The sequence below is a fragment of the Leucoraja erinacea genome, chromosome 4 (assembly GCF_028641065.1).
Source record: "Leucoraja erinacea ecotype New England chromosome 4, Leri_hhj_1, whole genome shotgun sequence".
NCBI classification, from domain to species: Eukaryota; Metazoa; Chordata; class Chondrichthyes; order Rajiformes; family Rajidae; genus Leucoraja; species Leucoraja erinaceus.
In genome coordinates, this window is record NC_073380.1 from 7259781 (window position 1) to 7274305 (window position 14525).

A 14525-nucleotide genomic window follows, 5' to 3' on the forward strand; every position below is an offset into this window, starting at 1 on the left:
TGGAGTGTGGGAGGAAACCAGAGCACCCAGAGAAAACCCACGTGGTTACGGGGAGAACGTACATACTCTGTACAGACAGCAGCCTTCGTCAGGATTGAACACCGGGTCTCTGGCGCTGTGAGGCAGCAGCTCTACCGCTGTGCCACCGTGACGCACTAAATCTAAAATTCTAGTACTTCCCAGTTTCCTAAACATGCCTAATAACACGTTTCAGACATCTGCTTCTGGTCTGAAATACTTCAATCTCTGCAATCTTTCGCACTATTTCAACAACATGTTATTTTTACGGAATCACGGAATCTTTTTCCAAGAGTAGGGGAATCACCAGAGGACATTTGTTTAAGGTGGGCGTGGGGTGAGGTTAGTATTAGTATTATCCCTCTGCTCTACAACACTCCCCAGAGGCCTACCATTCACTGTGCAGGTCCTGCCATTGTTAGATGTCCCAAAATACAAAACCTCACACTTCTCTGTATTAAATTCCATCAGCCATGGAGCTCCCGGAGAAAACCCACGCAGATCACGGGGAGAACGTACAAACTCCGTATCCAGTGATTGATTCCCAGTTATAATAGTCGAGGGTGACAAAGATTCATTTTTTTGATTTATTGTACACACATTCCTGTGTCAATAACTGATCAGGACCTCTTGATTTCGTGCCAGTATCAAGACTATGGTGCACGTTAGTTCTGGTGGAAACCAAGTGAATCATTAAATGTTTCACAAAGAGCGGCACAGTGGCGCAGCAGGAAAGCTGCTGCTTTACAGCGCCAGAGACCTGGGTGCGATTCTGACTATGGGTGCTGGCTGTACGTTCTCCCTGCGTGGGTTTTCTCCGGGTGCACTGGTTTCCTCCCGTACTCCAACGACGTACAGGTTTGTAGGTTAATTGGCTTCAGTAAAATTGTAAATTGCCCCAAGTGTGTAGGTTCGTGTCGGTGTACGGGGTGATCGCTGGTCGGCATGAACATGTTGGGCCGATGAGCCTGTTTCCACGTTGTATCTCTAAAGTCTAAAGAAAAATGTTGTGTCCATTAGTTTAGTTTATTATTGTCACGTATACCGAGGTACAGTAAAAATCTTTTTTGTTGCGTGCTATCCAGTCAGTGAAAAGATTTTACATGATTACAATCAAGCCGTCCACAGTGTATAGATACAGGATATAGCATCCATGTTGGTAGAAGTCATTGGTGTATGGAACTCTCTTGAAGAATAATTGGCCTGTCCCACTTCGGCAAGTCTTTCGGCGAATGCAGGCGACTAGGCTGCCGCCGGTGGTCGTCGGGGTGTCACCTATATGGTCATGAGTAGTCTCCTCAGTTGCCCAAAGAGTCGTAGCATCTTTCTGGTCACCGCTGGATTTTCAACGTTGAACATTGGCGACCGTGGGTTTGGCGCCAATGAGCGTAGCTTGACGTAGGCGCTGGCGTATGTTGTTGCCAGGTTAACATAGGTTGTCACCAGGTTAACATAGGTTGTCGCTGGTGCTGACTTCGGTGAATTCCATTGTCATATATTCGCCGGTAGTCGGCTAAAAAATTGTCTAAGTGGGACAGGCCCATTAGTCCAGTCGCTGGTTTTTCGGCAACCTGCTACGACTACGACAGTCACCGGTCGTCTGCTAAAAATCACCTAAGTGGGACAGGCCTACGAGTTTGAGTTGCTGGACTAACTTAGCGGGTCAGACAGCATCTCTGGAGAAAAGGAATAAGTGATGTTTCGGGTCTTCTTCAGATCGGAAAAGGGTCTCGACCCAAAACGGCACCCATTCCTTTCCTCCAGGGATGCCGCCTGACCTGCTGAGCTACTCCAGCATTTTGTATCTATCTTCGGTGTAAACCAGCATCTGCAGTTCCTTCCTACACAGGTTTGAGATGGCTCTGTTCCTCTTAATATTGTTGAAAGGACCATTCATATTTTTGGTTCATATATTGCTTGTTTTAGAACTACCTGTGTATTAGCAGGCAATCCAATGGATAATGAAATCAAACACCTTTAATAACTAGGGCTAACAAGTCATTAATTTGTACAGGATAGCGACATATTTCTAAATTTAAGCAGATCTGTTTGTTGTGAACGTGTTGAGAGATACAGCGCGGAAACAGGCCCTTCGGCCAACCGAGTCTGCACCGACCAGCGATCCCCGCACATTAACATCCCCTACACACACTAGGGACAATATTTACATTTACACTAAGCCAATCAACCTGCAAACCTGTACGTCTTTGGAGCGTGTGAGGAAACCGAAGATCTCGGAGAAAACCCACACGGGGTCACTGCGAGAACGTACAAAGTCCGTACAGAAAGTACCCGTAGTCAGGATCGAACCTGGGACTCCGGCGCTGTAAGGCGGCAAATCTACCGCTGCGCCACCGTGCCGACCTGTAGGGGATGACGGCATGACCCTCTTGTGTCATAAATTGTTTCAATTAACGTTATATATAATAGAGCTGAGGGCAAATAGACTGATTAGCATTGAAATGCAAACTCATGACACTTGATTGGTGCTGCATGCAACCACCTACCAGTGGCTCCCGCATTCCAAAGATGTACAAGTTTCTCGGTGGATTGGCTTCGGTAAAGACTGTAAAGTCAACAAAATAGAGAGAGTACAGAGGAGATTTACTAGAATGTTGCCTGGGTTTCAGCAACTAAGTTACAGAGAAAGGTTGAACAAGTTAGGGCTTTATTCTTTGGAGCGCAGAAGGTTAAGGGGGGACTTAATAGAGGTTTTTAAAATGATGAGAGGGATAGACAGAGTTGACGTGGAAAAAAGCTATTCCCACTGAGAGTAGGGAAGATTCAAACAATGGGACATGACTTGAGAATTAAGGGACTGAAGTTTAGGGGTAACATGAGGGGGAACTTCTTTACTCAGAGAGTGGTAGCTGTGTGGAATGAGCTTCCAGTGAAGGTGGTGGAGGCAGGTTCGTTTTTATTATTTAAAAATAAATTGGATAGTTATATGGATGGGAAGGGAATGGAGGGTTATGGTCTGAGCGCAGGTATATGGGACTAGGGGAGATTATGTGTTCGGCACGGACTAGAAGGGTCGAGATGGCCTGTTTCCGTGCTGTAATTGTTATATGGTTATATGGTTAAATTGTCCCTAGTGTGTGTAAGATAGCGTTAGTATACGGGGTGGTCGCTGGTCGGAGCGGACCCGGTGGGCGAAGGGCCTGTTTCTGCGCTGCTTCTCTGAACTAAAACAAAACGAAACATTCCACGGTCACTGCACCTTTCCACGCTCATTTGGCTTCACCTCCAATGTGGAAATGCAGACAAATGCAATCTGCGCTTTAAGGTCATAAGGGCATAAGTGATAGGAGTAGAGTTAGGCCACTCAGCCCATTGCAGCATGTTGCAGCTGTGATGCATAACAACCAACATTCCATCTGAAGAAGGGTCTCGACTCGGAACGTCACCCATCCCTTCTCTCCTGAGATGCTGCCTGACCCGCTGAGTTACTCCAGCATTTTATGTCTACCTTCAGTGTAAACCAGCAGCTGCAGTTCCTTCCTAAGCATTCCATCACTTTGGAAAGAACGAGCCAAAATTGTGAAAACAAGCTGGTTAATACACCAATGTTTTTTTAGTTTAGTTTATTATTGTCATATGTACAGAGGTACAGTGAAAGGCTATCCAGTCTCCAAAAAGACTATGCATGATTACAATCAAGCCGTCCACAGTGTACAGATAAAGGGAATAACGTTTTGTTCAAGATAAAGTCCAATTAAAGATAGTCCAAGAGTCTCCAATGAAGTCGATGGTGCGTCTTTAATTGGTGGTAGGATGGTTGGGTTGCCTGATAACAGCTGGGAAGAAACTGTCCCTGCATCTGGAGGTGTGCGTATTCACACTTCTGTGCTACTTGCCTGAGGGGAGAAGAGGGGGTGCAACTCATGTGTAGGAAGGAACTGCAGATGCTGGTTTAAATCGAAGGTAGACACATAATGCTGGAGTAACTCAGCGGGACAGGCAGCATCTCTGGAGAGAAGGAATGGCTGACCTATCGGGTCGAGACCTTTCTTCTTCTGGGCAGAGAGACATAATGTGTCAGGTAGAACTGATCCTTGATTATGCTGGCGGCATTGCTGAGGCAGCGTGAATTCTCGATGGAGTCAGTGGAAGGGAGGTTGGCTTGCATGATGGCCTGGGCTATGTCCATAAATCTCTGCAATTTCTTGCGGCCTTGAATTGAGCTGTTCCCGAACCATGCTGTGATGTTTTGTGTCGCGACCCTTCTTCTGACTGGACATAGATGGATGATGTTTCAGGTCAAGACCCTTCCTCAGGCTGGGCAGATAGGCGACGTTTCAAGTCAAGACCCTTCTTCAGATTGGGCGTGGGAACGTGACGTTTCGTGTTGAGACCCTTCTTGTGACTGGGAATAGACAAGTGATGTTGTGAGTCGAGACCCTTCCTCAGACTGGTCATAGATAGGTAACGTTTCGGGTCTAGATCCTTCTTGAGACTATGCATGGGTAGGGGACATTTTGGGTCAGGACCCTTCGTGAGACTGGGCACGGATCGGTGATGTTTCAGGTCGATACCCTTCCTCAGACTGGGCAAGATCGTACCTTCCAAGGGCAGCTGAGTGGCCGGGCTGTTGGTTTGTTATTTGCTGTATCGTTGTTCGTGCAGGTTAGCTCGGTCGGTCGGTCGGTCGGTCGGTCGGGCAGCTTAACTCTCTCTGTGTCGGCTGCACTGACGGAGATGCTGTTTGTTGTGCCTCTCTCGCTGCAGGCCAACCTGCCCCTGCTGCAGAGGGAGCTCCTCCACTGCGCACGCTTGGCCAAGCAGAACCCAGCGCAGTACCTCGCCCAGCACGAGCAGCTGCTGCTGGACGCCAGCACCACCTCACCTGTCGACTCCTCCGAGCTGCTGCTTGATGTCAACGAAAATGGGAAAAGGCGAACTCCAGACAGGTGAGGCAAACGGTTGCAACTTCTCACAGTCTGCAGACAGCATCTTCACATCGAAACATAGAAAATAGGTGCAGGAGTAGGCCATTCGGCCCTTCGAGCCAACACCACCATTCAATATGATCACGGCTGATTATCCAAAATCAGCGCCCCATTTCTGCTTTTCCCCCCATATCCCTTGATTCCGTTAGCCCTAAGAGCTAAATCTAACTCTCTCTTAAAGAGAAGAAATGGGTGATGTTTCGGGTCGAGACTCTTCTTCAGATTGGGAGTCATTCCAGTCTTCAGACCTTCAGTCTGAAGAAGGGTCTCGACCCGAACCGTCACCCATTCCTTCTCTCCAGAGATGCTGCCTGTCCCACTGAGTTACTCCAGCATTTTGTGTCTATCTTCGGTTTAAACCGGCATCTGCAGTCCCTTCCTACACATAGAATGGAAACAGCGTGGAAACAGGCCCTTCGGCCCAACTTGTCCATGCCGGCCAATGTGTCTGTTCAATGGAAGGGTCCGTACCCTGACCAAAGCACATCCACAGAGCGCAGTACAGCGGCACAGTGGCGCAGTGGTAGTGTAGCTGCCTTACAGCACCAGATACCTGGGTTCGATCCTGACTGCGGGTGCTGTCTGTACGGAGTTTGCACGTTCTTCCTGTGACCGCATGGGTTATCTCCGGGTGCTCCGGATTAGGTCATAAGGTTTCCTCCCACTCTCCAAAGACTTACTGTACCTCAAAACATTTTTCCTCTCCCAAGTTCTTGCATGTTAACATCCAAACTAAGAACAAGAGCAGCTCACTCACCCCTGCTCCACTATTCAATTCAACGGCCATAGCTGGCATGATTGTCACCTCAACCCTGCAATATTCCTACCCCCTGGCACTTTTCAATCCACTTGCTCACAAAGAATCTCCATTGTCCCTGTGAATTGAATTGAATTGAATCCTTTATTTGACCAGTTGGGTTTTCAAGAGAGAGCTAGATAGGGCTCTTAAAGATAGCGGAGTCAGGGGATATGGGGAGAAGGCAGGAACGGGGTACTGATTGTGGATGATCAGCCATGATCACATTGAATGGTGGTGCTGGCTTGAAGGGCCGAATGGCCTCCTCCTGCACCTATTGTCTATTTCCTCTACATCCCAATGACACGCAGATTTGTAGGTTTATTGGCTTTGGTAAATGCTAAATTATTGTTGTGTGAGTGTGTTGGGTAAGTTTGTAAGTACATAAAGGAGCAGAATTAGGCCATTGGGCCCATCAAGTTTACTCTGCCATTCATTCTTAAGGGATTGGACAGGCTAGATGCAGGAAAAATGTTCTCAATGTTGGCGGTGTCCAGAACCAGGTGTCACAGTTTAAGAATAAAGGGGTTGGCCATTTAGGACTGAGATGAGGAAAAACCTTTTCACCCGGAGAGTTGTGAATCTGTCAATTCTCTGCCACAGAAGGCAGTGGAGGCCAATTAACTGGATGTTTTCAAGAGAGAGTTAGATTTAGCTCTTAGTGCTAACGGAATATAGTGATATGGAGAGAAAGCAAGAACGATGTACTGATTTAGGATGATCAGCCATGATCATGTTGAATGGCAGTGCTGGCTCGAAGGACCAAATGGCCTACTCCTGCACCTATTTTCTATGTTTCTCTGTTTCAATCATGCCTGATCTACCTCTCCCCCCTAACCCCATTCTCCTGCCTTCTCCCCACAACCCCTGACACCCTAACGAATCAAGAATCTATCAATCTCTGCCTTAAAAATATCCACTGTGCTGGTGCATTGCTAGATAGTGCTAGTGTATGGGATGATCGCTGGTCGGCGCGGACTCGGTGGGCCAAAGGGCTTGTTTCCTTGCTGTATCTCTAAAGTCTAAAGGTGTACATGACCGTTGCTGCTCCTTCCTTAAATCACTACAGCTCGTTGTCAAGGGTGAAAATTAATTCTGAGTCAGCAAAGTGTACCCCCCCCCTCCCCCTTTCTCCTTTGCTGTATGAATTAATGAGCCCACGGAACTGTGTTTAATCCTGTCGCTAATCTTTACATGATAGCATGAGATGAGTAGCCGAGAAAATGCTGGTTCAGGGGAAACATGGCAGTATCGTTGCTGCTGCTTTTTTTCCCCGCTGCTATTTTCATTTCTGCATATGGTCAACTATGGATGAGTGGATGCGATGAGGTTCCGAGTTCATTAAAACAGCTCATTAAAAGGATGGTTCTGTTTCTGCGGTAATATAGGGATGTGTCAGTCATCGTGTCTATCAGAAACTTGACGTGCATATTTATGATCCGCTGTTGGCAATACTGGCGTAGACAAGCATAATGTTTAATGAGGAAAGATCTGTCTCTTTACGGTCTAGCTCCAGCACAGCGGCAGCTTTGATGTTCGTTTAGTTCAGCTCATTGTTGTCACGTGTACCGAGTTACAGTGAAAAGCTTCCGTTTGCGTGCTATCCAGTCAAAGGAAAGACTGTATGTGAATACTATCGAGCTGGCCACAGTGCACAGATTAAAGACAAAATGTACAACATTTAGTGCAAAGATGTAACAGTAAAGTCAGATAAAAGACAGTTCAAATGTCTCCAGTGAGGTAGATGGGAGTAGGATTAGGAGTGGGCCATTCGGCCCTTCGAGCCTGCACCACCATTCAATATGATCATGGCTGATCATCCAACTCAGTATCCTGTACCTGCCTTCTCTCCATGCCCCCTGATACCTTTAGCCACAAAGGCCGCATCTAACTCCCTCTTAAATATAGCCAATGAACTGGCCTCAACTACCTTCTGTGGCAGAGAATTCCACAGATTCACCACTCTCTGTGTTAGGACCGCACTCGAGCTGATGGGAGAATGGTTTCGTTGCCTGATAACAACTGTACCTCCTGCCTGATGGGAGAGGGGAGAAGAGGGAGTGACCAGGGGGCGACTCGTCCTTGATTATGCTGCTGGCCTTGCCGAGGCAGAGTGAAGTGTAGATGGAGTCAATGGAAGGGAGGTTGGTTTGTGTGATGGTCTGGGCTGCGTCCACAATTCCCTGCAGTTTCTTGCGGTCTTGGATGGAGTTGTTCCCAAACCAAGCTGTGATGCGCCACAATAAAACATTTTTTACAATTGACTGATTGATTGAAAGATCATGAGCATGGAAACATCCCGTTAAGATATTGTCTATGGTGCCAGAGACCCAGGTTCAATCCTGACCACGGGCGCTGTCTGTACGGAGTTTGTACGTTCTCCCCGTGACCTGCGTGGGTTTTCTCCAGCTGCTCCGGTTTCCTCCACACTCCAAAGACGTACAGGTTTGTGGGCTAATTGGCTTAGGTAAAATTGTGAATTGTCTTTTGTGTGTGTAGGATAGTGTTTGTGAGTAGGGATCACTGGTTAGCATGGACTCAGTGGGCCGGTTAGCATGCTCAGCTAACTGTATGTAGACGTTTGAGTGTAGTTTATTGTCACGTGTACCGAGGTACGGTGAAAAGCTTTTGTTGCGTGCTAACCAGGCAGCGGAAAGACAAAACATGATTACAATCGAGTTGTCCACAGTGTACAGATACATTTCATTTCATTTTCATTTCATTTTTATTTATATAGCACGTTTTAATTCAACTCGCATTGACACCAAAGTGCTTTACATAAATTAAATAATAAGTTCCATTACAAACCATAGAAAAAGGTTAAAAAGGGAATAATGGGAATAACGTTGAGTGCAAGATAAAGCCAATAAAATCCAATCAAAGATAGTCCGATGGTCTCCAATGAGGTGAATAGTAGTTTAGTTTAAGGTACACAAAAATGCTGGAGAAACTCAGCGGGTGCAGCAGCATCTATGGAGCGAAGGAAATCGGTAACGTTTCAGGCCGAAACCCTTCTTCAGACTGATGTCAGTTTAGTTTAGTTCAGAGATATAGCACGGAAACAGGCCCTTCGGCCCACTGAGTCTGCATCGACCAGCGATCCCCACACATTAACACTATCCTCCACTAGGGGCAATGTTTACATTATTATACCAAGCCAATTAACCTACAAACCCCTGTATATTCCCGATGTTGGGGAAGTCCAGGACGAGGGGTCACAGCTTAAGGATAAGGGGGAAATCCTTTAAAACCGAGATGAGAAGAACTTTTTTTACACAGAGAGTGGTGAATCTCTGGAACTTTCTGCCAGAGAGGGTAGTCGAGGCCAGTTCATTGGCTATATTTAAGAGGGAGTTAGATGTGGCCCTTGTGGCTAAGGGATCAGGGGGTATGGAGAGAAGGCAGGTACGGGATATTGAGTTGGATGATCAGCCATGATCATATTGAATGGCGGTGCAGGCTCGAAGGGCCGAATGGCTACTCCTGCACCTAATTTCTATGTTTCTATGTCTTTGGAATGTGAGAGGAAACCAAAGTTCTCAGAGGAAACCCACGCAGGTCACGGGGAGAACGTACAAACTCCGGTCAGGATCGAACACGGGTCTCTGGTGCTGTAAGGCAGCGACTCTCTGGCTGTGCCACTGTGCTGTCCAGTAGTTTAGGACTGCTCTTTAATTGTTGGTAGAATACGATACGATACGATACGATACGATATAACTTTATTTATCCCTGGAGGGAAATTGATTTGCCAACAGTCTTAAAAACACAAAATACACAAAACACATGAAACTAAAGTGACGAGTGGTAAGGCTTGAGGGATGTGCAAAGATTGGGGGGGGGGGGGGGGGGGGGGGGGGGGGGGGGGGGGGGGGGGGGGGGGGGGGGGGGGGGGGGAGGGGAGTCAGTCTCAGTCAGTCCACAGCAGAAGGGGGAGGAGTTGTAAAGTTTGATAGCCGCAGGGAAGAAGGATCTCCTGTGGCGTTGTGTACACGGTTCAGTTGCCTGATTGTGCCGCCTGTTTTTGCAGAACCAAAGAGAATGGCTACGAGCGTGAGCCTTTGCACTCAGAGCATCACAGCAAGCGGCCCTGCACTATAAGTCCCAACCAACGGTTTAGTCCAAATAACGGCTTATCCTACCAGCCCAATGGCCTGCCTCACCCAACACCACCCCCACCTCAGCACTACCGTCTGGATGATATGGCCATGGCGCACCACTACAGGGATTCATACAGACATCCCAACCACAGAGACCTCAGGGACAGGAACAGACCTCTCGGTGAGTATCCGTTTCAGCGCCCGCTTCGGTTTAGCTTATCGTCACGTGCACCGAGGTACAGTGGAAATCTGCATGCCAAAACGTCCACAAAATGAATATCGATTTATCTAACTTCAAGCAACCCTTTCTCAAGGCCCTAAGTGATAGGAGCAGAATTAGGCCCTTCGGCCCGTCAATTCATCCCCTCTCTTATTTCCCTCTTTCATCCCCTCGCGCTTTCCCTCGCTCCCCCACTCTAGTCGTCGTACTAGTTTCCCTGTTGTCTCGTTGAGTTTCACTGTCCTTATCACCTACGTCACAGCCAACAATGGACCATTGTGGGCTCCACCTTTCCTTGATCACCGTTGCCTTTTGCATATCTTTCATTCATTTGTTCTATGGATCCTCTGCATCTCTCGTTTCCCTTTCCCCCTTGACTAAGTTTGAAGAAAGGCCTCGACCTGAAACACCACCTAGTCCTTTTCTCCAGAGATGCTGCCTGACCCGCTGAGTTATTCCAGCACTTTGCGCCCATCTTTGGTTTAAACCAGCATCCGCAGTTCCTTCCTGCGCATTCCGTAAAATAGCCCTTCCATTCGACTGATTTACCGTCAGCCGAACAGCCAAAGGCACCCGTAATGCCCGCGTACGAGAGGACGATTTGCGTTGAGATGATGTGTGTTTATTGTTACAATGGGCCATCGCTTGCCGACGGACTAGTGCGGTTAAACCGGCGGGCTTTGTTGAAGGATGGTCGCGTGGCTGTTAATGTCCGTGATGAGTATTGGAGCGATGGCGATGAGCTACTTGATGGATAATGTGAAAAAAAATGGCATGTTTTCCAGCGGAATAGCTTTGGAAGTCTGAAATTGTGTTCCACTGTTGGCAGGGATGCACGGCACCCGTCAAGAAGAAGTGATTGATCATAGACTAACGGACAGGGAGTGGGCAGAGGAATGGAAGCACCTTGATCATGTAAGAAAATATTGATCAATTTACCGAAAAGCTACCCTGAGGGGAATCCACTGCAATTTTATCCATGCATCTACCCTTAGTTTATGCTTACTCTTTTTAAAACTCTGAATGATTAAGAACATTTGCCAGATTCGGTAAACCGCTTGGCAATGTAAACACTAACTTTATGTAAAGATATTTTTTCAGTTCTGATTAAGAAAGAGGGAATCTGTATTATTTAATTTTTACAACATTTAAAATTGGACTGAATGTTTACTTTGAGCATGGAAAGATAGATGAATGTGTAATATCTCAGAACTGATACTTAAGGCATGGTGTGTAAATAACGTTATCATTTGTGAATATTGTTCATAGAGGAATGAGTAACATTTGAGAACTAGTACTTATTATATGTAGGTAATGTTATTGTATGTGTATATTATATTGAAGCATGAGTAACATCTCACAACTGGTATTTATTGTTTGTAAGTAATTATATTGTACATGAATATTATATAGATGAATGAGTAACATTTCAGAACTGTTACTTATTATATCTAAGTAATGATATTATATGTGGATATTATATTGAAGAATGAGTAACATTTCAGATCTGGTGCTTATATCAAAGTAATGTTAATGTATAGAGGAATGAATAATATTTCAGAACAGGTACTTGTATAAATAATGTTATTGTGTGTGAATGTTGTACAGGGGAATGAGCAACATTTCAGAATTAGTACTTGCATGTAAGTAACGATATTGTATGTGAATATTATATGGAGGAATAAGTAACATTTCAGAACTAGTGCTTATTAAATGTAAGTAACACTCCAAAGACGTACGGGTATGTAGGTAAATTGGCTTGGTAAATGTCAAAATTGTCCCTAGTGTGTGTCGGGTAGTGTTAATGCGCAGGGAACGCTGGTTGGCGCGGACCCAATCGGCCGAAGGCCCTGTTTCCGCGCTGTACCTCTAAACTAAACTAATGATAAACTTTATTGTATGTGGAGGTAGGTGATCAGGAGTATTCACTCACTAATGCATCCCTGGCATTGTTGCAGCTATTGAACTGTATCATGGATATGGTGGAGAAGACAAGGCGGTCACTTACGGTCCTTCGGCGATGTCAGGAGGCTGATCGCGAGGAGCTAAATTACTGGATCCGACGATACAGCGATGCAGAGGATATTAAAAAAGGAAGCAGCACCAGCAGCCACTCCAGACAACAGAGTCCCGTGAATGCAGAACCTGCCCAAATAGGTAATAATTGTCATCTGATGATTACTGTTTGTTTGTTTGTTTGCTTTTATATATGTGTGTGTGTGTGTGTGTGTGTGTGTGTGTGTGTGTGCGCGCGCGTGTGTGTGTGTGTGTGTGTGTGTGTGTGTGTGTGTGTGTGTGTGTGTGTATTATATGAATATAAATATATATATATATATACGCGCACACACACAGCGCGCGCACACACACACACACACACACACACACACACACACACACACACACACACACACACACACACACTCATATATATATATGAAAATTAGATAATGAAATTAATGAATATATTTATCTTAATAGTATATCTTCATAAATTAATATCTTCACATATGAAATAAGAAATAAATGTAAATATATTCATATATTCAGTATATCATATATTTCATGATCTAATTTTCATACATATGTATGTGTGTGTGTATATACATCATATTATTAAGATAAATATATTCATTAATTTCATTATCTAATTTTCATATATATATATATATATATATATATATATATATATATATATATATATGTGTGTGTGTGAGTATATTCATATATATATTTTTATTCATATTATATAACCTGCTCCATAATGTTGTGCAATGAAGCTAATAATGCTGCTGGTATCTTGTACATTTGGTGCCGGCTCTAGAGTAATGTAAATCGGGCTCCGATATAGAAGATAGACACAAAGCGCTGGAGTAACTCAGCGGGTCAGGCAGCATCTCTGGAGAGAAGGAATGGGTGACGTTTTGGGTTGAGACCCTTCTTCAGACTGAGAGCCGGGGGAGAGGGAAACGAGAGATATAGATAGCACTTAGAACAAATGAATGAAAGATATGCAAAGAGCAACGGTGGTCAAGGCAAGGTGGAGTCCACAATGGTCCATTGTTGGCTGTGGGCCAGGTGAAAATGTGTTATACAGACAGTGAAATGCAACAGGACGGCAGTGAAACTAGTAGGCCGACTAGGGTGGGGGAGGGACAGAGAGAGAGGGGATGCAAGGGTTACACAAAAGGGATAGACACAATCTTGGAATAACTCAGCGGGTCAGGCAGCATCTCTGGAGAAAAGGAATAGGTGACATTTTGGGTGGAGACTTCATCATCCATCATATATGGATTATATCAGACTGGTCAATATAGAATATAGAACATAGGACAGTACAGCACAAGAACAGTCCATTTGGCCCACAATGTCTGTGCTAAACATGGTGCCAAGATCAACTGTAATCTGCCTCACAAGATCCATATCATTCCATTCACTGCATATCCATAAGCCTAACTTAAAGTGTGTAGGAAGGAACTGCAGGTGCTGGTTTAAGCCGAAGGGAGTCACAAAAAGCTGGAGTAATTCAGCAGGACAGGCTGCGTCTCTGTAGAGAAGGGTTGGGTGACGTTTCAGGTCGAGACCCTTCCGTCATCCATTCCTTCTCTCCAGAGAAGCTGCCTGTCCTGCTGAGTTACTCCAGCTTTTTGAGCCTATCTTAAAGTCCCTTAAATGCCACTATAGTATCTTTCTCCACCTCTATCCCCTGCAGCACATTCCAGATACTTGCCACTCTCTATTTAGTGGCATCTTCTTTAAACTTTGTCCCCGCTTAAAGCTGTGTCCTCTAGTTATCCACAATAACTCAGCAGGTCCTGACTATTAGCTTATTTTGAAGTCCTCAAGGTATGCCTACGTTTGTGAAGTTCTCCTTCATCAAGATATGACCTCTTGTATTTGGCTTTTCTGGGGGGAAAGGTTCTGACTGTCTATCCTATCTATGCCTCTCATAATGTTATATACTTATGTCAGGGTGTTTCCGTTTGAAAGTATAATGTTGCCGGATCCACAATTGGTGTACCTGATGCACTCGTAAATCAGAGTGTGAAATAGAGTGTGAGAGAGAGAGTGTGAGAGAGTGTGTGAGAGTGTGAGAGAGAGTGTGTGTGAGAGAGTGTGAGAGAGAGAGTGAGAGAGAGTGAGAGAGTGTGTGAGAGAGAGAGTGTGAGAGAGAGTGAGAGAGAGAGTGTGAGAGAGAGTGTGAGAGGAGAGTGTGTGTGTGAGAGAGTGTGAGTGTGAGAGAGTGTGTGAGTGAGTGTGTGAGAGAGTGTGAGTGTGAGAGGGTGTGAGTGTGAGAGAGTGAGTGTGAGAGAGAGTGAGTGTGAGTGTGTGTGTGAGCGAGTGTGTGAGAGAGAGTGTGTGTGAGAGTGTGTGAGAGAGAGAGTGTGAGAGAGAGAGTGAGAGAGAGTGAGAGAGAGAGTGTGAGTGTGTGAGTGTGAGTGAGTGTG

General features: G+C 45.6%; 1 protein-coding gene across 1 annotated transcript in view; it reads left to right on the plus strand.

Annotated features, from left to right (window-relative positions):
• runx1t1 (RUNX1 partner transcriptional co-repressor 1) overlaps nucleotides 1-14525 on the plus strand; it is a 93836-nt gene that overhangs the window by 49538 nt on the left and 29773 nt on the right. The window contains 4 exon segments of the mRNA XM_055633602.1: nucleotides 4747-4928; nucleotides 9791-10041; nucleotides 10910-10995; nucleotides 12039-12237. Coding sequence (XP_055489577.1) covers nucleotides 4747-4928; nucleotides 9791-10041; nucleotides 10910-10995; nucleotides 12039-12237 — 718 coding nt within the window.